This window comes from Phaenicophaeus curvirostris, chromosome 19, assembly GCF_032191515.1.
Source record: "Phaenicophaeus curvirostris isolate KB17595 chromosome 19, BPBGC_Pcur_1.0, whole genome shotgun sequence".
Classification (NCBI taxonomy): Eukaryota; Metazoa; Chordata; class Aves; order Cuculiformes; family Cuculidae; genus Phaenicophaeus; species Phaenicophaeus curvirostris.
The window spans coordinates 9241767-9267374 of NC_091410.1; the positions used below are offsets into that span (position 1 = coordinate 9241767).

At 59.2% G+C, this 25608-nt stretch overlaps 2 protein-coding genes across 5 annotated transcripts in view; one reads left to right on the forward strand and one right to left on the reverse strand.

Annotated features, from left to right (window-relative positions):
* The window catches only part of RPL38 (ribosomal protein L38), a 472498-nt gene that overhangs the window by 87866 nt on the left and 359024 nt on the right, over positions 1 to 25608 (reverse strand). The gene's annotated exons all lie outside the window — the stretch shown is intronic.
* SDK2 (sidekick cell adhesion molecule 2) overlaps positions 1 to 25608 on the forward strand; it is a 52177-nt gene that overhangs the window by 24543 nt on the left and 2026 nt on the right. Inside the window, exons 3-44 of the mRNA XM_069872244.1 lie at positions 4702 to 4808; positions 6083 to 6230; positions 7020 to 7153; positions 8198 to 8309; positions 8515 to 8705; positions 8851 to 8934; positions 9006 to 9200; positions 9411 to 9527; positions 9677 to 9844; positions 10106 to 10208; positions 10389 to 10565; positions 10651 to 10787; positions 10962 to 11109; positions 11182 to 11322; positions 11416 to 11597; positions 11903 to 12018; positions 12731 to 12926; positions 13183 to 13281; positions 13441 to 13632; positions 13721 to 13842; positions 13914 to 14023; positions 14105 to 14255; positions 14406 to 14643; positions 14741 to 14856; positions 15382 to 15571; positions 15808 to 15906; positions 16693 to 16887; positions 16970 to 17171; positions 17431 to 17534; positions 17641 to 17711; positions 17857 to 17992; positions 18747 to 18803; positions 18929 to 19030; positions 19545 to 19660; positions 20928 to 21114; positions 21561 to 21698; positions 21775 to 21936; positions 22085 to 22210; positions 22980 to 23144; positions 23487 to 23627; positions 24285 to 24423; positions 25083 to 25209. Coding sequence (XP_069728345.1) covers positions 4702 to 4808; positions 6083 to 6230; positions 7020 to 7153; positions 8198 to 8309; positions 8515 to 8705; positions 8851 to 8934; positions 9006 to 9200; positions 9411 to 9527; positions 9677 to 9844; positions 10106 to 10208; positions 10389 to 10565; positions 10651 to 10787; positions 10962 to 11109; positions 11182 to 11322; positions 11416 to 11597; positions 11903 to 12018; positions 12731 to 12926; positions 13183 to 13281; positions 13441 to 13632; positions 13721 to 13842; positions 13914 to 14023; positions 14105 to 14255; positions 14406 to 14643; positions 14741 to 14856; positions 15382 to 15571; positions 15808 to 15906; positions 16693 to 16887; positions 16970 to 17171; positions 17431 to 17534; positions 17641 to 17711; positions 17857 to 17992; positions 18747 to 18803; positions 18929 to 19030; positions 19545 to 19660; positions 20928 to 21114; positions 21561 to 21698; positions 21775 to 21936; positions 22085 to 22210; positions 22980 to 23144; positions 23487 to 23627; positions 24285 to 24423; positions 25083 to 25209 — 5941 coding nt within the window. The remainder of the gene's footprint in view (positions 1 to 4701; positions 4809 to 6082; positions 6231 to 7019; positions 7154 to 8197; positions 8310 to 8514; positions 8706 to 8850; positions 8935 to 9005; positions 9201 to 9410; positions 9528 to 9676; positions 9845 to 10105; positions 10209 to 10388; positions 10566 to 10650; positions 10788 to 10961; positions 11110 to 11181; positions 11323 to 11415; positions 11598 to 11902; positions 12019 to 12730; positions 12927 to 13182; positions 13282 to 13440; positions 13633 to 13720; positions 13843 to 13913; positions 14024 to 14104; positions 14256 to 14405; positions 14644 to 14740; positions 14857 to 15381; positions 15572 to 15807; positions 15907 to 16692; positions 16888 to 16969; positions 17172 to 17430; positions 17535 to 17640; positions 17712 to 17856; positions 17993 to 18746; positions 18804 to 18928; positions 19031 to 19544; positions 19661 to 20927; positions 21115 to 21560; positions 21699 to 21774; positions 21937 to 22084; positions 22211 to 22979; positions 23145 to 23486; positions 23628 to 24284; positions 24424 to 25082; positions 25210 to 25608) is intronic.

The window sequence follows — 25608 nt, forward strand, 5'->3', positions numbered from 1 at the left end:
TGATGCCTCCTGCCTTTCCTTGTGCCTTGTTTGGCTTTGAGGGAGATGTGGGAAGGTTGGCACGAGCAAGCAGCAGCAGTTGCTGGGCTCGGGACAAGGGCATCCAGGTGCTGCGTGAGCACTGGGGTTGGGAGGATGCACATGGGGGGAAGGCAATGGAAGGTATCTCCTTTCTGGGGCCTTATGTGGGCTCAGACAGTCACAGGAAGGCAGAGGGCTCTCAGACCCGACGATGCCACTTGAGTTGGGCCGTGGTGGTGGCCAAGCTTCCAGCAAGCCCTCCGGGTGCTGCAACACGGATCGAGGCTTGTGCATTCACTCCCCTGCCTGCTGCATATTAAGGCAGCAGATTAATACATGGGCATTAATTATGAAATGGCTCATTGTTCTGACAGGGCCTGTTGAGGCGTCGATTTACAGGGGTGCCAGTGCCTGCCAAATTCCCCTGACCAAAGGGAAACACGTCTGGCAAGCGCAGAGGCGATGGCTCCAGTCATGTGTGTCAAAACAGAACCCTTTCCAATCAGGAGCTAATTGAGATCCGATAATACAGTTAACAAGGGCTGATGAAATACCAGGGGGGTTATTTAAAAACATATTGAGCGGTGGCTGGGCGCGGGCGGAGGTGCTGGGACGCGTGGCTCAGATGCTGGGAGTCGTTAAACCTTTGCTAAGTGTGTTTTAATGCTCACTTGACATTTCATTATCACGCAGTAACTATTCAAATACACGTTCCCCTCTAGAATTAATTAGTTGTTATACAGGATATTAATCAAAGGGGACCGTGCCAATGTGCTTATATCCAAAATCCGATCCAGCTGTTGCTGTTCCTGGGCGGTATTGGAAGGCCTGCACAGATTTCTGCACTCTTTTGGCTTTCAATTTGATGGATCAAATCTTTTGGCTGATGCTTTTCCCGGCCCCTCTCCACCCCCTCAATCTAATAATAATTCGGCTGCGTCAGCCCCACGATTCTCAGCAACCCTACAATAATAGAGCCGCGAGCATGAGCCAAGGCTGGGGCATCGCTCTGCTGGAGCGCAGGGGCCTCGTGGTGCCGTGAGCAACCCTGCGATAACGAAGCGGTGAGTGCAGCCCCCGGCGTGTTGAGCATATCAGTGCTGCTGGTGCCTTGCCAGGGATGCACGGTGAGGAGAGGGTTGTGGATGATGGTGATGCCGTGCCCTGCTTCACCGTAGCTGAGCTGCTGATGGGAGTCGGGCTGGGTGGATGGATGGGGTGCACATTGTTCCTAATGCGTGACCTGTCCGTCTGTCAGACTGAGCTGGTGCCAAAGGCTTCTGCTGGCTGGCTGCTTCTGCAAACACGCTGGTCCCTCGGCATGGGGCTCGGAGCCCCCTCCTGACCCCAGGGCCAAGCGTGGCACAGCCGCTTCCTGACAGAGCCCGGAGACCGCTGCTGTTTTCCATGGGCGCATTTTTTCGGAGCATGGGTTAGTCTTTGCTTCGGAAGTGCTTTTCCCCACAGACGATGCCCTGTCAACCTCTGTCTTTAAAAAATAAACCAAACAAGTCCTTGAAACAGCAGAGTCAGCAGCAAGGGCTGGACATCAGGAAAAAAATTTTCACAGAAAGGGTCATTGGACACTGGCAGAGGCTGCCCAGGGAGGGCGTTGAGTCACCTTCCCTGGAGGTATTTAAGGGACAGGTGGATGAGACGCTGAGGGACATGGTTTAGTGATTGATGGGTTGGACTCGATGATCTGATGGGTCTTTTTCCAACCTGGAGATTCTATGATTCTTAGGGCTGCACTGGGAGCACGGCCAGACCTCCGTCCCAGCAAAAACAGTGCACGACACGCCACTGGGCTGGTGGGTGGGCACAGCGACCCGGTTGGGGTAGTGCCTGTTGGCACCAGGCAGCAGGGTTGGCCCCAAGTGGAGGAGATGCTTGCTTGGATGGCACAGTGGAGCCATAGAGGAGCAGCCGAGGCTCCTGGCGGCTCCTGCTTGCTCAGACTAGGGGGGCTGCATGAGTGCTGGGGCTGCACACTTCAGCCCTCCTCCTGCGTGCCGCACGTTGCCATGCAAGAGGGGGAAATTGGTCACTGACCCCTGACAGGTGTGAGGGGGGAAGGAAATCACATCAGAGTGGTCTTGGCTAAAAGCTGCTGTGGAAGCCGAGCGGCACAGAACAAAGTCTCTGCTCGTATTTGGTTAATGACTGCGGGCCAGGCTGCGCCTGGTAATTGATTTCCTTTCTCCAGGCTGTTTTCAGCCGCTTAGGTGTGTGTGCAGAAGCTTGGTTCATTAATAGCTCCTCCAGCTCCAGCGGTGCGAGGACCAGGTCCTGTTCAATGGGGCTGCAGAGGCATCCCCATCACTGGCTCCCAATATGTGGGGATGAGGGACTGCAGTGGGGCTGGGCGTCACTGGGTGCTTCATGCATTGAGTGCATGTGAACCCCGAGAGTGGAGTGTTTTGAGTCCCACAGGGCAACTCATGGGCTGCACCAGTGGCTTTGCACCAACCCCTTCCTGGGGTGAGGGCTTGGAGGGGATGTGGCATCCTAGATCATAGAATCATAGAATCACCAGGTTGGAAAAGCTCTCTCAGCCGTTCCTCATAGGCCTGTTCTCCAGCCCCTTCACCAGCTTCGTTGCTCTTCTCTGGACTCGCTCCAGAGCCTCAACATCCTTCTTGTGGTGAGGGACCCAGAACTGAACACAGGATTTGAGGAGCGGTCTCACCAGTGCCGAGTCCAGAGGGAGAATAACCTCCCTGGACCTGCTGGCCACGCCGTTTCTGATCCAAGCCAAGATGCCCTTGGCCTTCTTGGCCACCTGGGCCACTGCTGGCTCATGTTCAGTCGCTGCCAACCAACACCCCCAGGTCCCTCTCCTCCAGGCAGGTGTGTCAGGGGGGTGCACGGGGGTTCTGTGTGGGGACCACACATGCCCCTCCACTACTGAGCAGGCAGGTGAGCATCACCCAGTGTCTGTACGTCTGTCCATCTGCGCGCCTGCGTGTGTGTTTAGGAGTCACGGTATGTGATTTATTAACGAGGACACCACAAGGAGAGCGGGCCCATTATTCCCGGTGTCCGCATCAGTTCCTGACAGCTCCGTGGAATTGAAATATCTTATTTAAAGCCTCTGGGGATCGTTTTTAAATATCAGCTGCGACACTCAAGGACTCATTCCCAAAGGGCGTCTTCCCTTCTCCCACGTGGACGGGTGACCCCCAGCGTGCCACGAGGGTGGGTGGGATGTCAGTAGGTTGGATGCCAGCCGTGCTGTGCCCATCCCAGCTCCGTGGTGCCACCAGACACGGCAGGAACCCCATGTCCCCAGCACCATCTCCTGCATCCGGAGAGGTGGGCACCGGCGCCCGCTGCGCTTCCCTGCTCCTCGTGTCTTATGGAAGTTTAATTTACGCTCAGTTATCAAAAGAACAAACAAAGCTCTGCCGAAACAGCCTGCGGCGTGTTTTAATGCAAGATTAGATTTTGGGCAGGGAGGGCTGAGCTTGCTTATTTATTGCTTTATTGCTTTATCTCGGAGTGCTCCCCATTGGGGAAGGCGATGCTGCAGCGCTTGTCTGTTCCCCTGAGGGTCCCCTGCCTGCTAAGCTGTTGGGGGGTCCAGCCTGTTTTAGGGTTACAGAGGAGAACTGCTCCAGGAGGTCTGATGGCAATGGGGGTCCGGCTTGGGGGCCACAGGGTGATGCTCAGGGGTGGTGGGTGAGTCTAGACACGATTGTTTCCTTTATCTGCTTATCAGCTGCTGGCGCTGGCGCCTGATAAGAGTAGACGCTGGGGAGGGTGTGCAATTCAGCCTCCATTAATCGGAGCGGTGCTGGGCTTGGCCGCGCTGGGGCTGAGGTGGAATGACACCAGCAGACCCTGATGTGCCTCTGCCCTGCACTGCCAGGGGTCAGGATAGCGGGTGTCACATCCCTGGCAGCCGCCTCCGTTTTTGACAGCTTGAAACCTCTTGCCCAGCACTTCCCGGTGATGGTGGTGAGTCACCAGCCACCCTTGGCACCAGCGGGCAGCGGCTGCTGGCTCGTGCTGCATGTGTGGTGTGATGAAAGCACCTCCGGGCTGCGTGGCCATGAGTCCCTCTGTGGCAGCAGGGGACACCGTGTTGTCTTCCCAGTGTGCATGCGTGTGCACATCCACAGAGACACACGCGTCCAGCAGCTGCTCCTTGGGGAAGGAGCATTTACTGTAGGGGTTGCTGCAGTAAATCATAGAATCTTAGAATCACCAGGTTGGAATAAACCCGCTGGATCATCGAGTCCAGCCATTCCCATCAATCACTAAACCATGTCCCTCAGCACCTCGTCCACCTGTCCCTTAAACCCCTCCAGGGTAGGTGACTCAACCCCCTCCCTGGGCAGCCTCTGCCAGTGCCCAATGATCCTTTCCGTGAAAAATTTTTTCCTAATGTCCAGCCTGAACCTCCCCTGGTGGAGCTTGAGGCTATTCCCTCTTGTCCTGTCCCCTGTCCCTTGGGAGAAGAGCCCAGCTCCCTCCTCTCCACAACCTCCTTCCAGGTAGTTGTAGAGAGCAATGAGGTCTCCCCTCAGCCTCCTCTTCTCAAGGCTAGATGAAGGGGGTGAAGGACCTGGATCCTCTCCCAGGGCCTGTGAGTGACAGTCACTCAGATGTCCCCCCTGCCCCTGGGGTGGACGGCAATCGGTCCCAGCACACTCTGAGCTGCCTTCTCTTCCACAGGTACATGATCACATCGCTGGACCGCACACACGCTGGCTTCTACCGTTGCATCGTCCGCAACCGAATGGGAGCCCTACTGCAGCGCCAGACCGAGGTGCAGGTGGCCTGTAAGTGACAGCTGGGCTGAGTGGGACACACCTGGCATCCCAGGACAGCTCTGGCGTTGCTGCCTCTGCTGCTCCTGGTCAGGCTGTGGTGGTTGAGGGTGCAGGGGGACACCCCACGGTCATTGCAGAGTGTGGGGTGCAGGCAGAGAATGCCAGGGCTGAGAAACCCATGGCACCACATGCAAGCAAGTGTCTCCAGCTCGCTGGAGAGGTGAAAAAGCTTTACAGTGTGGAAGCAGCCTTGCTCCTCCCTGGCTGCGTGGAGTGTTTAAAGCAAACACTGTTTATAATGGTTACTGAAAGCAAACAGGAGCGTGCAGGGCTGAGCGACTGCATCCATCAGCGTGGGAGAAGGGGCTGCTGGGTCAGTGGCTTTGTGCCGGGTGCCACTGCCTGGCACGGGTACTGCAAACAAATGAACCCAAGAGGGATGAGCTGGACCTTGGGGCTCTGCGCTGGGGGATGATGCAGAGGCAGCATGGGCTGTTTAAGCAGCACAGGATTGTGCTGGGGCCCGAGATGCTGACTCTGTGCCCCAGGGGACTGCCCTTCTCCATCACCCCTTCCCTCCAGGATACCCCCAGTCCCATCCCCTTAAGCCCCTTCTTGAGAAGCAATGACAAATCAGGAAGCTAACGAGAAATTAATAAGGCAGCTGCGCTAACAACTAATGATAATGGCATAAGTCGTTAAAAAAAGATTCTTTACATGTTTTCAATTACAGCTGTTAAGGGAAGTCAATAAACCCCCTCCCCACCCTGCTTCTCCATGCACCCTGCTTCACTCTGCCTTCCTCAACTCCTGTGAGCTTCCAGCCTGTGAGCTTCCAGGCAGGATGGAGGCAGCGAGTGCCCCAACCCATGGAGCCAAGATCGTGCTGGGATGCTCCTGGCACTGGGCTATGGGCTGGGGCAGGGAGAGGTGCCAGGGATGAGCCCTCCTGCTGCAGCTGCACCCCATCCTTGATGGGGTGTCCCCAGTCTGGTGTGTGAGTGGTGGGACTGTGCAGCTCTGGGGTCCGCAGGGATGGATCCTGGTGTGAGTGCAGCCCTGGGCACACAGGAGCAGCTCATGGGGTCCGAGCTACCCCACCACCCTCCCACAGCCTGTGCCGGCTGAGGAGGGGAGCAGAGAGCAGACCCCAGGGCAGCTCCTCTGCATCCTGCCTATCCCCGTAGCCTCCAGCCTGCTCTCTGGCCAGACCCAGCTGGGTACCTGGGTGCATTGCCAGCCCCTCCCCAGCCCCTGACGTGGTTCTCCCGCACATTTTGCAGATATGGGAAGCTTCGAGGACAGCGAGACTCAGCAGAGCGTGTCCCATGGGGAGGCGGCTGTCATCCGCGCGCCTCGCATCGCCAGCTTCCCCCAGCCCCAGGTCACTTGGTTTCGGGACGGACGGAAGATCTCCCCCAGCAGCCGCATGTGAGAACCCCTGACATCCCCTGGCATCACCTGGCATCCCCTGGCATCTCCGGGCATCCCCTGGCATCCAGAGGGGCTGCGTTTCCCTCGGCTGCCGTTGTCCTTGCAATAAGGATGTTTAAACAAGATCTTGAGCGCATCGTGCTAAATCCTGGAGACAGGCTTGGTGACTAATGGCTCTGTTTGTCATTGGCGAAATGAATTGAAAAAGAAAAGTGAAAATAAGAGGGAGGGAGGCAGGCAAATGGGATTCAGCACGTGCCAGGGTGGTAGCTGGTGTGACGGACCCAGGCACAGCACACACACATGTGCCAAGCGTTCATGCGGAGCTGCAGCAGCCCTTATGCTGCTGGAACAGCGAGCCCGGTGCTGGCAGACGCAGCGTGCGGGAATTGAATTTGTAACCCACATTAGGCAGGAATTGAAGTGGTCTCCTTTCTATTTGCAAAGCAGGACTGAGGAGATAAAACTACTTTATCTCATATTTAATGGTAAAAATATATACCCCAAACCATTTTATGCTTCCAGCAGATTAGATCGTTCCTTAAAAAAAATATAAAGCATAAAAAAGTCCTATTAATCTGCACCGTCTTATGTGCTCCGCTTGGCGCAAGGGGACGTGGGGTGCAGTCCCAGCATGGTCCTGGGGGTCAGGGGCTGAGCAGAGGGGTCATGCGTGTCCCTTGTGGTTGCCCCGAGGCTGATGCAGGGGCTGGGTGGGGGAACAAGGGTCCTGGCTCCCTACATCAGTGCTCGTGTTGGGTTCGCATCCCCATCTTGTCCCCACAGAGCCATCACGCTGGAGAACACCCTCGTCATCCTCTCCACGGTGGCCCCGGATGCGGGACGCTACTACGTGCAGGCGGTGAATGACAAGAACGGGGACAACAAGACGAGTCAGCCCATCACGCTGACCGTGGCCAGTGAGTATGCGGGGCAGTGGCCCCGCAGCCCCGCTCCTCCTGCACCGCCTGGCTCATCCCCAAGATTAATTTGCAGTAAATCTCTTCGGAGGCTCCAGCTTCTGCTGACTTAACAGTTCAGCCGCCTCAAAATTTATTTAGGCACTTTGGGCTGTGCTGCAGGCGCTAATTGTATCTTGGGCAGAGCCTCCCGCTCTGTCCCCACCGCCGGGGTGGATCTGGCCATCGCAGGACTGGGCTGTGGGATGGGATGGTGCCAGGTAGTCCGAATAAGGTTGGACTCGATGATCCGGTGGGTCTTTTCCAACCTGGTGATTCTATGAAAAGAAGCAGCTTTGCTGTGGGACACCCTGCCCCGCTCTGGGTCAGCTTGGGGGGCACCACTGTGATCCCATCCCTCTGGGACCCTGCAGGACCTGGCTGAGGGTCCCCTGGCCCCCGTTCAGGAGGTGATAGTGAAGATGCCTCAAAGTGGCATCAGTCCTCCCGGTACTCTAATCCTGTCTCCCATCCCACAGCTCCGTGGTGAGGTTTATCCCTTTCCGTGAAGGGCTCTACCTGTCCCCCTTTTCCCTCCTGCCCCGTTAATCTGTTTTTCTGTACCTCGGCATCCTGGTGCCTAATAAACAACCTGGAGCCCGTGTTTATGGATTCAGCTATATCAGCAGCTTTCAAGCCGATCGCATTTTTACAGCGCCTACACGAGGGTTTTTTATTGTTGCAATCATTTTGCTTTATACACTCCCTTCCTCCCTCCTCCCCGCCAGCCGGCACTGCCTCGCAGCCTGGGCTGGTGCCGTAGGGTCCCGTGGGAGGAGATGGCTTAGGGAGAGCTCTGAAGGCATCCTGATACCAAGGTGATGGGCTGGAGCTGTCTGTCCCTCCCACAGGAGAGCAGAGCTCATGGCCTGTTGGTCCCCAGCGTGTCTTCTCCATGCCAGACAGAGCAGGCTTTGGGTGCCCCATCAACCTCGCTGGGGGCTGGGGCACGAGGGGGTGAGCAGGGGGTGCTGATAGATGTTGCTCTGGCCTCCTTCTTCACAGATGTGGGTGGCCCAGCTGATCCTATCGCTCCCACCATCATTGTCCCACCCAGGAACACCAGTGTGGTGTCCGGGACCTCGGAGGTGACCATGGAGTGCGTGGCCAACGCCAGGCAAGTAGCACTGGGACAGACGGGATGGGATGGGATGGGATGGGATGGGAATGGGGCATCTCCCTGTGGGCGTCACCTGGCCCAGGTGTGTCTCCAGGTCCCTTCCCACCAGGGCTCCTCTGCCCCATGGGATGCACTGAAGTGGGGATTTGGTGGGGTTCGGGGGGACCAGTGCTCGTTCTTGACATGCTCCTGGTCCCTCCAGGCCACTGATCAAGCTGCACATCATCTGGAAGAAGGACGGGGTGCCCCTCTCCAGCGGCATCAGCGACTACAGCCGCCGGCTCACCATCCTCAACCCCACGCTGAGCGACAGTGGCTACTACGAGTGCGAGGCCGTGCTCCGCAGCAGCAGCGTGCCCGCCGTGGCCGAGGGCGCCTACCTCTCTGTCCTGGGTGAGGGGCTTGGGCAGCCCAAACCGTGCATGTGATGAGTTGGGGTGGTCTCTGCCCAGGGACTAAGATGGGGCACCGGGGATGGTTTGGTGGTGGGTCCAGAGTATTCCAGCTCTAACGCCCATCACTGGGCTTCCCTTTGCAGAGCCACCGCAGTTCATCAAGGAGCCAGAAAGGCACATCACAGCCGAGATAGAGAAGGTGGTGGCCATCCCCTGCCAAGCCAAAGGTGAGCTGCTCCCCGGCTGCGCTCCTGGTGCCACCATGGTCCTGTGCTTGACGTGGCCCCGTCCCTTGCAGGCGTGCCCCCTCCTGAGATGGCCTGGTACAAGGATGCTGCCCTCATCCGCCTGGAGAAGCTGTCCCGCTTCCAGCTCCTGGCAGATGGCAGCTTGCAGATCAGCGGGCTGGTCCCTGATGACACCGGCATGTTCCAGTGCTTCGCTCGCAATGCGGCTGGCGAGGTGCAGACCACCACGTACCTGGCCGTGACCAGTAGGTGCCAGCCACCCCCACCCCGCATCGTGCTTGGGCCGTGGGTGGGTTGTGCCTGGGACCCACCCAATCTAGGCTCACAGGGGACTTGGGGACCCCAGGAAACCCTCTTGTGGGGACGGGACCTCCTCATGCCCTGGGAGCGGGTCAGCTCCAGGCTGGGCACTGGGAAGGGCTCTAGGGGGAACTGTGCATCCGTCTGTCCTGCAGGCATCGCCCCAAACATCACCAGGGGTCCCCAGGACAGCACGGTGATTGATGGCATGTCCGTAATCCTCAACTGTGAAACCTCCGGGGCTCCACGCCCGGCTATCACATGGCAGAAAGGTAAAAGGGCTGGAGACACTGGGACACGGTCAGGCTTGTGGCCACAGGGCATCCTCTGTGTGCCTCATGGCCACCAGGCTCAGTGGCCACGAGGCTTGTGTGAAGGCTTGGGCGCTGGGGTCTGATGGGGGCTCCTCTGTGCCACCCAGGGGAGCGGATCCTGGCCAGCGGCTCCGTGCAGCTCCCGCGCTTCACCCTGCTGGAGTCGGGCAGCCTGCTCGTCAGCCCCGCGCACCTCGCCGACGCCGGCACCTACACCTGCCTGGCCACCAACTCGCGCGGCGTGGATGAGGCGTCTGCCGACCTGGTCGTTTGGGGTAAGGCACCTGCCAGCGTGCCCGTGGCACCCGAGCTCTGCCTGCCACCCGCCTGCGTGCGCAGTTGGAGGAGGGACCCTTCCCGGCTCTGTGGGCTGCTGGGTGCTGCCTCCCACCACGCACGGTGTGGGATGGAGCTCTCTGAGGATGCCAAGGATGGGCTCTGGCACGTGGCTGCTTGGTTTGCGTGGGTGCAAACTCAGCCGATGCCACCTTGCAGCACCCCAGGCGGTGCTGATGGCTCGTTCTGTGTCCCCACAGCAAGGACACGCATCACTGACCCACCCCAGGACCAGAGTGTCATCAAAGGGACCAAGGCCGTCATGAGCTGTGGGGTCACCCATGACCCCAGCGTGGATGTCAGGTGCGTGCGACAGCGCTGGGAGGGTCTGGAGGGGCAGTTGGTGGCCCCTGCACCCCCAGCCCTGTGCTGGTGGTCCTGCAGTGCCACCTGCTGCCCCAGCACGCTGGAGGGACTCCTGGTCCCATCTCCTGGTTGGGGGGCTGTGGGGTGCCAGCACTCCTGGGTCCCCCCCTGGTATAGGTACGTCTGGGAGAAGGACGGGGCACTGCTGAGCCCGGAGAGCGGCCCGCGGGTGCGCCTGGATGAGATGGGCACCCTCCACATCTCCCAGACGTGGTCGGGTGACATCGGTACCTACACCTGCAAGGTGGTCTCGGCTGGAGGCAACGACTCGCGCAGCGCCCACCTCCGCGTCCGGTGAGACCCCCCTCACCCCTGCCGGCATCCCGAGCTGTTCCTGTGCCCCCTCCCTAACTACCCCTTCCCTGACCCCCCTGTCCAGGCAGCTCCCCCATGCCCCCGAGAGCCCCGTGGCCACCCTCAATCCCTCGGAGAAGCGAGCCATCAACCTCACCTGGACCAAGCCCTTTGATGGCAACAGCCCCCTGCTTCATTACATCGTGGAGGTGTCCGAGAACAGTAAGGGGTTCCTCTCACCTCCTCTGCGCTGGCCCCAGGAAAAGCCTGGTCTCTGGCATCAAAGTGGGCAGGGGATGTTGCAAGGAGCTTGAGGACTCCTTAGCCAGGCAGGTGACTCTGGTGTCCTTCAGGTCAGGTCCTCCACCACCCCACTGTCCCCCTCTCTCCCTGCAGATGCACCCTGGACCGTGCTGCTAGCCAGCGTGGACCCTGAGTTGACGTCGGTGGCAGTCCGAGGCTTGGTTCCTGCTCGCTCCTACCAGTTCCGCCTCTGTGCTGTGAACGACGTGGGCAGGGGGCAGTTCAGCAAGGACACAGAGAGGTGAGCTATGTCTGGCTATCTCAGGGTGGGACTGGTGGCCCTGGGTTCTCACCCCTGCCTCGTCCTCTGCAGGGTGTCCCTGCCCGAGGAACCCCCTTCTGCACCCCCTCAGAACGTCATCGCCAGTGGTCGCACCAACCAGTCCATCATGATCCAGTGGCAGCCTCCCCCCGAGAGCCACCAGAACGGTGTCCTCAAGGGCTACATCATACGGTAGGTGCGGGCACGGAAGCTCTCGTGCTCTGTCTCCAGCATCCCGGGGAACCGGTGGGGACACCGGCAGCTCTGACAGCCCCTGGTCTTCAGGTACTGCTTGGCCGGGCTGCCCGTGGGCTACCAGTTCAAGAACATCACCAACGCTGATGTCAACAACCTGCTCCTGGAGGACCTCATCATCTGGACCAACTACGAGATCGAGGTGGCAGCGTACAACAGTGCCGGCCTCGGGGTGTACAGCATGAAGGTGACTGAGTGGACACTGCAGGGAGGTAAGCAGGGACGGGCAGGGGCTCTGTGTTCACCCCAGTGGCAACATGCTGTGTGATGAGGGTGATGGGGATGGGTGGCAGGGTGGATGTCGGGGTACCAGGGGGACTGGGAGGTACAGAAGGGATGAGCAGGGGCTGCAGAGCCAGAGAAGAGCTGGCCAAGCCAAGGCTATCTCGCAGCACCAATCTGGGCGTCTGTGGTTCTCTCTGCTGCGGGTGCCCCTGCTCCCAGAGGGCTGGCACCAGCCGATGGAGGGGACCTCCTGGAGCTGGGGTCACTGCAATCCATCCCTTCATCCCGGCAGTCCCCACGGTGCCCCCAGGAAACGTGCAGACTGAGGCCACCAACTCCACCACCATTCGCTTCACCTGGAACCCCCCCAGCCCCCAGTTCATCAACGGCATCAACCAGGGGTACAAGGTGAGGGGTGATTCCTGCGGGTCTCCCCAAACTGAGGAAACTCCTCAGCTGAGTTTCACAAACCATTTCGGCTCCTCCGCGCAGAAACCCCAGATTTTAATTGATTCCAGCCTGACTGTTAAAATAATATTTACTGAGATTTAACACTTGCATGGGCTCGGAGTCTCCCATGCTCTGTAATTAATTCCAAATTGCAATTAATTCAAATTTACATTAATTACATCGAATTAAAACATTAAACTTGTTTCTTAATCCACTCAAAAGAAGTTCAGGAATTTAATTGCCGCTGAATGAGATAACCAGAGCAAGTAGGATATTTAACACTCTTATTAAATGCCACTTAGTATTTTTGATTAGTATTTTTAGGGCCTAATTAGTATTTAATTAAGTTGCTATAGGCTATCTTGCACAATACCAATTAAATGCCCAAACATCCCTCCTAAACACAGGCGAGTGAGCGATTACACGCCGTTATCAATGGGAGTTAATCACAAAGTGTGTGCTCTGTATTGGCTTGTAGGGGTAAACACACGTTGTTAAAGGCATCGAGTGTTCCCTGCACCGTTAATTGATATTTAATCAACTCTGAATAAATAAGGGGAGACCGGTGGTGCCCGGAGGGTGGTGTTTGTGGGACTGATGGGATGCAGGATGGGTACAGCAGGGATGCTGGTACCCAGCATCGTTGTCCCAGCGCCTTTTTTCCCTGCAGCTCATTGCGTGGGAGCCGGAGCACGAGGAGGAGGCAACGGTGGTGACGGTGCGTCCCAACTTCCAGGACAGCGTCCACGTGGGCTACGTGACGGGGCTGCGGAAATTCGCTGAATACTTCACCTCGGTGCTGTGCTTCACCACGCCGGGGGACGGCCCGCGCAGCCCCCCCCAGCTGGTGCGCACCCACGAGGACGGTACGGGGAGCCCTCTGCCTTCCCGCGGGATGGATCCTCTCCAACTGTGGATCGCGGGGAGGGTGGGAGCAGCCCTGAGATGGGGAGGTTGGGTTCCACTGGGGCTACTGGTGGGGATGTGGAATGGGGGTGATGCTGACCACAGAAAGCCCCGTTCAGGGGGACCTTCCTCCACTTTGAGCGGGTTCTGTGGGTTCCGAAGGCTCCCACCCTTGGGTGCTTGGCTGTCTGCTGAGTCTTGGATGTCTTTGGGCAGTACCTGGCCCTGTGGGACATCTCAGCTTCAGCGACATCCTGGACACGTCCCTGAAGGTCAGCTGGCAAGAGCCGCTGGAGAAGAACGGCATCCTGACAGGTGAGGGAGCACAGATGGGTACCCAGCTCCCTCTTTGACCCTCTTCCCATTCTCCAGCATCTCCCTCCAGTCTCCTTCCTGCACCACAGAATCTCCCCCAACTCCACTCACCCTCGTGGTGGACAAGGGTGGGGGCTGACAGCACGGGGCACGTTTCAGGCTACCGGATCTCCTGGGAGGAGTACAACCGCACCAACACCCGGGTGACCCACTACCTCCCCAACGTCACCCTGGAGTACCGCGTCACCGGCCTCACCGCCCTCACCACCTACACCATCGAAGTGGCTGCCATGACCTCCAAGGGCCAAGGGCAGGTCTCCTCCTCCACCATCTCCTCAGGGGTGCCACCAGGTGAGCGTGGTGCTGCAGGGATGCTGGGGGCTGCAAGCGCTGCTGGGGGTGAAGAGTTGGTGTCACCTGCCCTACCTTCTCCCCGCAGAGCTCCCTGGTGCCCCCACCAACCTGGGCATCTCCAACATTGGACCCCGCTCTGTCACCCTCCAGTTTCGCCCGGGCTATGATGGCAAAACCTCCATCTCCCGCTGGCAGGTGGAGGCACAGGTACAGGGTGGCTTTGGGGAGGGCGTGAGGAGGTGCCAGGGGTGGCAGCTCACTCCACTCCCGTCCCACAGATGGGCCACAACGGTGAGGCCGAAGAGTGGGGGCTCATCCACCAGCTGGCCAACGAGCCCGATGCTCGCTCCATGGAGGTGCCCAACCTAAAGCCCTACACCTACTACAGGCGAGTGGCTGAGACGATGCATCCTGGGGGACTGGAGCCCTATTGTCTCCCACCATGACCCCCTCCCCTCTCCCCTTTTAGTTTCCGCATGCGGCAGGTGAATATCGTGGGCACCAGCCCTCCCAGCCTGCCCTCCCGGAGGATCCAGACCCTGCAGGCACCCCCAGATGTGGCACCTGCTAATGTCACCCTGCGGACAGCCAGTGAGACCAGCTTGTGGCTGCGCTGGATGGTGAGGGAGGAACCGCAGCTCTGGAGGGTTTTTTTGCCCGTGAGCATGGGGCTCTGGAGCTTGGGAGTGTGGGGAGCGAAGGGAGGATGGAGCTGGGGTGGCTATGGGAGCTTGGGAGTGACAGTGCCCATCTCTGCCGGCTGGGGCCAGCCCCTCCTGGAGCAGGAGTACAACGGGAACCCCGACTCGGTGGGCTACAAGATCCGGTACGAACGCTCAGATGGGCGAGGGCAGCCAGCAGTGCACATTGTCCACGACCGTGTGGAGCGGGAGTACACCATCGAGGACCTGGAAGAGTGGACGGAGTACCGGGTACAAGTCCAAGCCTTCAACGCCATCGGCTTGGGGCCCTGGAGCCATTCGGTGGTGGGACGCACCCGGGAGTCAGGTACTGCTGCCCACCCTGTGGCACAGGGCACCCACCCCATCCTGATCCAGCCACTGACCCCACTCTCATCCCCTACTCTCATCCCCCTCTCCTCCAGTGCCCTCCTCCGGCCCCAGCAATGTGTCGGCGGTGGCCACCACCTCCAGCAGCATGCTGGTCCAGTGGAGTGACATTCCCGAGGCAGACTGCAACGGCCTCATCCTGGGCTACAAGGTGAGCTCCAACCACAGCCCTGGCACTGTGGCTCTGCCTAGAATCATAGAATCCCCAGGTTGGAAGAGACCCACCATATCATCGAGTCCAACCATTCCCATCAAACACTAACCCATGTCCCTCAGCGCTTCGTCCACCCGTCCCTCAAACCCCTCCAGGGAAGGTGACTCAACCCCCTCCCTGGGCAGCCTCTGCCAGTGCCCCATGACCCTTTCTGTGAAAGATTTTTTCCTAATGTTCAGCCTAAACCTCCCCTGGCGGAGCTTAAGACCATTCCCTCTCGTCCTGTCCCCTGTCACTTGGGAGAAGAGCCCAGCACCCTCCTCTGCACAACCTCCTTTTAGGAAGGCTGCCTACCTGCAGCCCTGCCAGCCTCACTTGCAACCCTGGGAATTATGGCTTTCCCAGGTCCCTGTTTGTGCCATCTCCAAGAGCTGTGTCCGTCTGTGATGCTGCGCTGCTCCATGCTGGGATGTCCCAGGGGCTGTGGCACTGCCTGGTGACATCACACGGGATCTTTTGCAGGTGATATACAAGCAGAAGGACTCGGATGCGCGCGCCCAGTTCTGGCTGGCGGAGGGCAATGCCTCCCGCAGTGCCCAGCTGAGCGGGCTGGGCAAGTACACGCTGTACGAGATCCGCGTGCTGGCCTTCACCAGGATGGGAGACGGAGTGCCCAGCCGGCCCCCGGTCCTTGAGCGGACACTGGATGATGGTGGGTAACAGCACCTCGATGGGCACGGAGACCTGAATAGGCTGTGATGTCCCGTGGGTGCCTGAAGTCTTCCCATTCCATCCCCTCCTTCTTTCCTGCGGTGATCCCTCTTTCTCCTGTCTGGGATACCTGGGGCTTGTATTCCTGATGGATGGAGACAGGCTTTGTTTGCACAGAGCCTGGCACTTTGCATGTATTTGTGCACCCCCAGTGAACCCCATCTCTCCCCTCCGCAGTGCCCGGCCCCCCTGTGGGCATCCTCTTCCCTGAAGTGAGGACCACTTCGGTGCGGCTCATCTGGCAGCCGCCCGCAGCACCCAATGGCATCATCCTGGGTAGGTGGGGAGGTGTTTTGGTTGTGCCACACTGGGATGCTCTTCAGAGGGGTGCAGAAGTCCTGTAGGAGCAGGAATAGACATGGTAGAGGCAGAGACCAGCTTCCTGAGGTCCTCCAAGGATCTCGGAGCCCATTGCCCCCTGGGGTTGAGGTTTCCCCTTTCACCAGGCTGTGCTGAATCATAGAATCATAGAATTGCCAGGTTGGAAAAGACCCATCAGATCATTGAGTCCAACCATTCCTATCAAATACTAAACCATGTCCCTCAGCACCAAGATGCCATCGGCCTTCTTGGCCACCTGGGCCACTACTGGCTCGTGTTCAGTTGCTGTCAACCAACACTCCCAGGTCCCTCTCCTCCAGGCAGTTTCCAGCCAGACTTCTCCTAGTCTGTAGCTGCTCAGGGTTGTTGTGCCCCAAGTGCAGGACCCGGTATTTGGCCTTGTTAAACCTCATCCCATTGGTCTCAGCCCAGCGGTCCAGCATGTTCAGATCCCTTTGGGGCCTCCCTACCCTCCAGCTGATCCACGCTTCCACCCAGCTTAGTATCATCTGCAAACTTGCTAAGGGTGCACTCGATGCCTTCATCCAGGTCATTGATAAAGACATTGAACACCAGGCTGTGCTGAGTCCCAGGCTACGTGTGAGCTCCCCTGTGTAGGGAGCCAAAACTCCCTTGTTGCTCGCCCTGGGAGTGGGCAAGGATGGAGGAGGGAGATGTGCACAGGGGGACCAGGAGGGTGTCCCCTTTGCCAGCCCCACCGTGCCGTTCCTTTCCCCACAGCCTACCAGGTCACCCACTGCCTCAACACCAGCGCGGCCAACGCGGCCACTGTGGAGGTGCTGGAGCCCAGCGCCAGGCAGTACACGGCCACCGGCCTCCAGCCAGAGGCCACCTACCTCTTCCGCATCGCGGCACAGACCCGCAAGGGCTGGGGCGAAGCGGCCGAAGCCCTCGTGGTGACCACAGAGAAGAGAGGTAACCAGAGCGGGGGTCCTGCTCGCGGCGGGGGGCTGTGTGTGCCTATGGTGTGGTGCTCCCAGCCCCTCGCCTCTCCCAGACCGCCCACAGCCCCCCGGGAAGCCGCTGGCCCAGCAGGAGGAGGTGCGAGCCCGCAGCGTGCTGCTCTCCTGGGAGCCGGGCAGCGATGGGCTCTCCCCCGTCCGCTACTACACGGTGCAGACCCGCGAGCTGCCGGACGGCGAGTGGGTGCTGCACTCAGCTTCCATCAGCCACAACGCTACCGCCTTCGTTGTGGACAGGTGAGGCACGGGCTGGCCCTCAACGGCGCTGTGGTGCGATGGGGAGCTGCGGAGATGATGGGTTCTGCTTTGGGTAGTTACCCCGTGCCTCAGTTTCCCCATCCGACAAGGGCAGTTATCCTGTGCCTCAGTTTCCCCATCCAACAAGTGCTTGCACCAGGGTTGGGAAGCAGCAGACAGTGTGCTCTGTGGGAGGGAAGGTGGCTCACAGGGTCATCCATCAACCTCCCCATCACCAACCCGCTCTGCTTCCATCCAGGCTGAAGCCCTTCACCTCCTACAAGTTCCGCGTGAAGGCAACAAACGACATCGGGGACAGCGAGTACAGCGAGGAGTCGGAGTCACTCACCACCCTGCAGGCGGGTCAGCGCAGGCTGTGGCTCCTGGGGCAAGAAAAGGGGGTGCCCCCTGGGCATCGCCCTGTGCCCAGGACATCTCCGGAGCCTCACTGCCTGCTTCTCCCCTGCAGCCCCTGAGGAAGCTCCCACCATCCTCTCCGTCACCCCGCACACCACCACGTCAGTGCTCATCCGCTGGCAGGTACCGTCCCCTCCGCCTTCTGGGGTGCTGTGGGACTAGCCACCCACCCCTTTGGGAGGTGGCACCGAGCCACGATGGGGACAGCTGTCTAGGGGTGCCTGGGAGCCCCGGGTCAGAGCAGCCTCTCCCTGTCCTCCCCACGCAGCCCCCGGCCGAGGACAAGATCAACGGGATCCTCCTGGGTTTTCGCCTCCGCTACCGCGAGCTGGTGTACGACAGCCTGCGCGGCTTCACCCTGCGCAGCATCGGCAACCCCAGCGCCACGTGGGCTGAGCTCACCCGTGAGTGTTTGTCACCCTGCCGAGCTCGAGGACCTGTGGCTGGGGGTGGTGGTCCCTGGGTTGGTGGCTGGAGGACAGGGCAGGGCAGTGTCCTGTGCTCCACGGCCTCTCCTGGGTGCAAGCCTGGAGCTGTCAGGGTCAAGTTGTGCCCCACGGAGCTGTCACCAGCCCCCTTGTGCCACCAGGTCGGTGGCTGAACATTAGGAAAAAATGTTTCACAGAAAGGGTCATTGGGCACTGGCAGAGGCTGCCCAGGTAGGGGATTGAGTCACCTTTCCTGGAGGGGTTTAAGGGACGGGTGGTGGACGAGGTGCTGAGGGACATGGTTTAGTATTTGATGGGAATGGTTGGACTCGATGATCCAGTGGGTCTCTTCCAACCTGGTGATTCTATGACCCCAGAGGGAATGGGGTCACATCCACTCTGGAGAAAGGAACACAAGTGACAAGGGCAGAGCCCCAGACCTTGCCCATGCGCTCTTCTCAGCCATGGTCGGACCCCCATGGTGATCCCAATGCTCAGAATCCAGCTCTTGCCACTTAGAGGATGGGGCTGGAGGATGGAAAGGCTCCTCAGCACTACGACAGCCCCGTTGGCACCCAGGGGTGACAGGGCCCTGGTGTCCCCTGCCAGGGGGGGACCTGCCCCAGCCCAGGATGGGCAGCCTTTCTGGGGTGGGCACTCAGAGGTGGGAACTTCTCCATGCTGTGTGTGGGACTAACAACTGCCTGCTCTCCTGCCCTGTGCCACCCAGCTGTCTACGCCGTGCATAACCTCAGCGAGGTCTCCCTAACCCAGTATGAGCTGGACAGTAAGTCGCCACTCCCCCTGCCCCTCTCTGCCTCCCTGCTGCTCTGCTGAGTCCCCCAGGGGTGGTGGGACACCCAAGCCACAAGGAGGTCCCTGCTCACCCCTTCTTCCCCTTTACCCCCGCAGACCTGAGCAAGCACCGGCGCTACGAGATCCGCATGAGCGTGTACAATGCCGTGGGCGAGGGTCCCCCCAGTCCCCCCCAGGAGGTCTTCGTGGGTGAAGCAGGTGAGTCCTCCGGCACAGCCCTACCTAGCGAGGGGCTGCCCACGGCTCGGGGCTCGTATGCCCCGAAACCCCTCTGCGTGTCAAGACAAGGCGGCGCATCCCCTGCATCAAGGGGGGCTTCTACCTCCTTGGTCTCATGTGAAGAAGAAGAGGATGAGGGGAGACGTCATTGCTCCCTACAACTACCTGAGAGGAGGTTGTGGAGAGGAGGGAGCTGGGCTCTTCTCCCAACGGACAGGATGAAAGGGAATGGCCTCAAGCTCCACCAGTGGAGGGTCAGGCTGGACATTAGGAAAAATTTTTCACAGAAAGGGTCATTGGGCACTGGCAGAGGCTGCCCAGGGAGGGGGTTGAGTCACCTTCCCTGGAGGGGTTTAAGGGACGAGTGGACGAGGTGCTGAGGGACATGGGTTAGTATCTGATGGGAATGGTTGGACTTGATGATCCAATGGGTCTCTTCCAACCTGGTGATTCTATGATCTGGGAAGTGACGCTGTCCCCTTCTTCACCACAGTGCCCACCGGCGCACCGCAGAACGTGGCAGTGCAGGCGGCCACGGCCACTCAGCTGGACATCACCTGGGAACCACCGCCTGTTGAGAGCCAGAATGGAGACATCCAGGGCTACAAGGTACCGGGCTCTGGCACCTGGGAGCTGGCACTGGGATGGGCTTCAGGGCCACTGGGTGCCCTGGGAAGGTGCTGGATTCCTTAGGGAAGCACAGCGTGCCCTGGGGAGATGCTGTGTGTCCTCGGGGGATGCTGAGCAGCCCTGCGAGATCATAGAATCATAGAATGGCTTGGAAAGGACCTCAAAGCCCATCCCGTTCTACCCCCTGCCATGGGCAGGGACACCTCCCACTGCATCAGGTTGCTCCAAGCCCCATCCAACCTGGCCTTGAACACCTCCAGGGATGGGGCAGCCACGGCTTCTCTGGGCAATTCGAGGCAGAACCTCCCCACTCTCGTCTTGAAGAATTTCTCCCAAATATCTCACCTAAATCTCCCTCCTGGGGTGCTGGGGGTGCCGGGTGTCCCTTCCCGGTGCCGAGCGGCCGCGGGGCAGCAGGTGGCACTGTTGTCCCTGGGATGCAGCCGGGATGCTGCAGGGATGCTCAGCCCCACGCCTTGGGCACCTCCTCGGCTACATCCACGGTGGTTCCTCCTGCTTTGAGGTTTAGACACAGCTACAAGGTGATCTCACCGTGCTTGGCTCCCTCGAAGGTGATCCCAGCGTGCAAGACCTCATCGCTCTCTGCAGCTCCCTGAAAGGTGGTTGTAGCGAGACGGGAGTTGGTCTTTTCTCCCAATAACAAGTGACAGGATGAGAGGATATGTCCTCAAGTTGTGCCAGAGGAGGTTTAGATTGCAAATTAGGAAAAATCCCTTCACTGAAAGGGTTGTCAGGCACTGACAAGGGCTGCTGGGGGAAGAGGTCGAGTCAGCATCTCTGGAGGGATTTAAAAGACGTGTAGATACGGCGCTTTGGGATATGGTTGGGTGGTGGAGTTGGCAGTGCTAGGTTAAGGGTTGAACTCGATGATCTTAAAGGTCTTCTTTAGCCTGAATGATTCTATCAGCTGTGAGCGGTGATCATGTCTGATGCCCAGCACAGCCTGGAGACATTTAAGGGACGGGTGGACGAGGTGCTGAGGGACATGGTTTAGTATTTGGTAGGAGTGGTTGGACTCAATGATCCGGTGGGTCTTTTCCAACCTGGTGATTCTATGATTCTATGATTCCAGCATGCTCAGAGCCCCCAGCCCTTCCAGGACAGGGGTTTAGGTGCCCAGTCAGGGCTGTGTGGGGTTGTTTGGGCACAGCAAAGGGCCTGGAGGGGCAAGATGGGCTTGATCCATGCATCACCCAGCCCTCCATGCTCCCTTCTCCTCCTGCAGATCCACTTCTGGGAGGCCCAGCGCCAGAATGAGAGTGCGCGAGTGAAGACGCTTTTCCTGCCTGAAAATGGAGTGAAGCTGAAAAACCTGACGGGTTACACCTCGTACTGGGTCAGCGTCGCTGCCTTCAACGCTGCAGGAGATGGGCCCCGCAGCCCCCCTGTCAAGGGGCGGACGCAGCAGGCAGGTGGGGCTCTTGGCAGGGCTGCCTCCAGCCCTTTGCTCAGCACGGTCACATCCAGACCTCCGCGCTCCTGGGCTCTGTGGGGAGAGGTCTCCATGGGTCCAGCTCCAGTGAAGTCTGTCTGATGCCCCAGCATCTCAGCTCTGTGCTGGGTCCTGCTCCTGCTGTTGCAGAGACCGACCCTGGGCTCACTCAGAAAGTTTTGTGGGTTGGGGAGGACACAGAGGTGAAGGTCTTGGCTGAGACTTGGGAAAAATGAAGGTCTTGGCAGGAGAAGCAAGGAGGACATTCATTCCCTCAGCTGCACATGGTGTCCTGACAGGATGTTTGCTGCAGTGGGGATGGGTGGACAAGGAGGTGGCACCAGGGTGGTGTGAGATGGTGATGACAAGTGCTGTAGGTGTCCCCTGGGAGTGCTGAGCTGGTCCCAGCCACCCCACTCCTTGCAGCCCCCAGTGCGCCCGGCTCCATCCGGTTCAGCGAGCTGACCACCACATCGGTGAACGTGTCCTGGGAGCCACCACCGCTCCCCAACGGAATCCTGGAGGGCTACAGGCTGGTCTACGAGCCCTGCATGCCTGTAGATGGTGAGAGCATGGTGCGGGCACTGAGGGGAGCTGGGAGGGCTCCAGGGAGGACCTGGCTCAGTCTCCATCCCTGCAGGCATCAGTAAGATCGTGACGGTGGACGTGAAGGGGAACAGCCAGCTGTGGTTGAAGGTGAAGGACCTGGCTGAGGGTGTGACCTACCGGTTCCGAATCAGGGCCAAGACTTTTGCCTATGGGCCTGACGTTGAAGCAAACATCACCACGGGGCCCGGCGAAGGTAAAGGGGGATGTGTGGGATGCTGTGCTGGGATGAGGGAGGAGATGCGGTGGGGACAGCTCTACCAGTGCCACCGAGGCTGGCACAGCCACTTGCCAGCTTGTAGTACCGTGTCAGTTTTGCCTCCAGCTCTGTTCTGGATCCCCAGGTGCCCCTGGTCCCCCCGGGGAGCCCTTCATCTCTCGCTACGGCTCGGCTATCACCATCCACTGGTCAAGCGGGGATCCTGGCCAAGGGCCTATCACCAGATACGTCATCGAAGCCCGTCCTTCAGGTACCACAGCTCCGCTCTGCTTTTCATCCCCACCTCAGTACCAGCAATGCCTTGGTTTCAGAAAAAAAGGGAAACTGAGGCAGGGAGTGCTGACCTCTCCCAGGACACCCAAAAGGCTGAGTTGGGGATTAGGACCTGGGTGTCTGCGGTGTTGGCCACGTGCTTGTCCATGAGGACTGGGCTGCTGAGTGGTTGCTGACTGGGGCTGCTGGAAAGGGGCTGGTGAGCCACGGAGCAGCAGCATCGATGCTGCTACTTTCATGGGCACAGAGGTCCTGACACTCCCCCAGCCAGGCGAGGGGATTCGAGGGGTACCAAGGGTATCCCTGGTGGGTAGGGCTGGCAGCCAAGGCTCCCAATCCCCATGGCAGGGAGCCAGCAGGCACAGCCACCATCTCTCCTACAGCCCTGAGTTAATGATTTCTCCCTGCCTCTTCAGCACAGAAGACCCAATCGATGGGAGGGCAGCACCTGGGAGGGAAACCCCTCACTCGTGAGCCTGTAGGGCTGTGGGAAGTGCTCTGAGGCTGCGGTGGCAGCAGGTCCCCAGGAGCTGCCTTGCCCTCGGCCATGAGCAGGGCAGGCGATCGATCAGCCGCCTGCATCTTTATGGCTTTGTAATGATGCTGCAGTGAGTGAGCTCAGTGCCTGACGGTGCTGGGAGGGCTGGGCAGAGGGCACATGCTCTGGGATGGATGGAGATCAGCCTCTCGCCCTGAGGAGCCCCACAGAGCCAGTCCCCTGTTCCCAAGCCCTTTCTCTCTTCCAGACGAGGGGCTCTGGGACATCCTCATCAAAGACATCCCTAAGGAAGTGACTTCTTACACCTTCAGCATGGACATCCTCAAGCAGGGCGTCAGCTATGATTTCCGTGTCATTGCCGTGAACGACTATGGCTATGGGACCCCCAGCACGCCTTCCCCCTCTGTGTCAGGTAGCCAGCAGGGGCAGCATGCGGTTGTCCCTGGGGGGATGCTGTCACCCCTGTGCTGGAGAGAGAGTCCTAATGTTGCTCTGTTCTCATGGCCATCACTGAAACCCATCTCCTTGACTCTATATGGCTCCTGAAGAGCCCCAAATCCTGCTGCCAGCTGCATCTGCCAGCACTCCCTTTAGAAAGCCTCTTGCTATCCCCCTTTAACCCACTTCCTCACATGAATCCAGGTCTCTCAAGGTTCCACAAGGTGATCCCATGCCTTGCAGTGAGGTCTCCCTATCCATACTGGTTTTGTCCCCCTGTGCCCATCCCCCTCTGATCCTCTCTGCTGTGCCCCAGCCCAGAAAACCAACCCATTCTACGAGGAGTGGTGGTTCCTGGTGGTCATCGCCCTGGTGGGGCTCATCTTCATCCTCCTGCTCGTCTTTGTGCTCATCATCCGTGGGCAGAGCAAGAAGTATGCTAAGAAGTCAGACTCAGGTGAGAACCTCGGACCTGGTAGGTGGTGACGGGACCCTCCCAGGATACCAGCTGGAGGGAGTGCTGAGCCCTGACCCTGTAGGAGCTTCTCTGGGGCTTCTCTGCCTGCCCTTGGGGTCTGAACTGGATGGTGGGAGCCTGCCTTCCCACCTGCCTCAGGGCAGAGCTCCTCCAGAAACGCTGCAACATTTGATAAAGATGCTGTGGGTTTCCTGGAGAGCTCTAGAAGCTAAAGATTAAATAAGCGACTTGTGCTGCTGTCAGCTGTGCAGGCAGGGCAGCCTGGGGGCTCAGCAGAGGTCGCTGGGATTAGTCAAACACAGTTCTGTTTTCTTAGCTGTATCAAGGGCTCAAATTGTGGGGAAAATCCAGACCTCCTCATTAAGCAAACAGAGCCGCAGAGCTGGGAGCTGGTGGTGATGGGGCAGGTCAGGGGGTGAGTCAAGGCGAGCAAGCTCAGCGCAGCCGGCGGCTCTGGGCATGGGGCTGATGCACGGCTGCTGCCCTGGGACTAGCTCTTCATGAGTGTCCCCAAGCCTTGGTGTCTTCAACACCGAAGCCAGCACATCTGTCCCCAAGCTATTCCCCAGTCCCCCCTGTGCAGGGTCCAGGCTGCCCAGGGAGGGTCTGGGAAGGGCTGAACATCCCATCCTGCAGGGAACGGCTCCAAGGCGACTGCTCTGAGCCACGGCGAGATGGTGAGCCTGGATGAGGGCAGCTTCCCCGCCCTGGAGCTCAACAACCGGCGCCTCTCCATCAAGAACTCCTTCTGCCGGAAGAACGGCATCTATACCCGGTAGGCACCCCTGCCACAGCCCCTCCCCGGGCAGGAGGGAGTTTTCCGTATATCATACTTGTCCCTCCATCGTACACTCTCCATGGGATGGGAACGGCTGATACCTTGGGAGGTAACCCTATTCTGCCTGATGTCACCCCTGCCATGAGCTGCACTGGCCCCGATTTGCTGGGATGCTGAACAGCCTGAAAAGCTGGGGATCCTGGAAGAGAAGGACCTGGGGGGTTGGTTGACAGTGACTGATCGTGAGCCAGCAGTGGCCCAGGTGGCCAAGAAGGCCAAGGGCATCTTGGCTTGGATCAGGAACTGTGTGACCAGCAGGTCCAGGGAGGTTATTTTTCGCCGAAAGGGTCATTGGGCACTGGAACAGGCTGCCCAGGGAGGGGGTTGAGTCACCTTCCTTGGAGGGGTTTAAGGGATGGGTGGATGAGGTGCTGAGGGACTTGGTTTAGTATTTGATAGGAATGATTGGACTTGATAATCCGATGGGTCTCTTCCAACCTGGTGATCCTATGATTCTATGATCCCTGAGAGCTCCTAGGGGCAGAATCCTTGGGGTGGGCTTGGCATGATTTAGGGGTGATCCCTGTGCCCACCCTGGAGTCAGCTGGGCGCATCCTCGAGGGGGAAGCCATGCTGAGCACTTGCTTCTTCCCAAGGTCACCACCACGGCCCAGCCCTGGCAGCCTCCACTACTCAGATGAGGATGTGACCAAGTACAATGACCTGATCCCCGCTGAGAGCAGCAGTCTGACTGAGAAGCCCTCCGAGGTCTCCGACTCTCAGGTGACTCCCTGGGGCTGCATGCAGGGACGGGAGCCTTAGGGAGGGGAATGCAGGGGCAGGATGGATGGTACTGGGAGCCCTTCCAAGGCATCAGCATCGCTCTCTGCCCACCAACACAAAGGTCTCCGTGCGCCTTTGAGAAAAGTGAGGCTGGTCCTGCTCCCCTTCCCCATCCTGGGTGTTAGGCAGTGGCATCCCCCATGGTTTTGCAGCACAAAGCCAATGTGCGCGTTGTGTTCTGGGGATGTGGCACTGCAGGGTCCCCCGAGGGGACCCTGCTGGGGACAGAGGATGGGAGGGCAGTGGTGTTGGGGACTGTCCTGCTGCCCGGTTGCTGGTGGCAACGGCCGTGACTCTGCCAACGCCGCAAAATGGCATCTTTGTCTCCTCCTGGAGAAA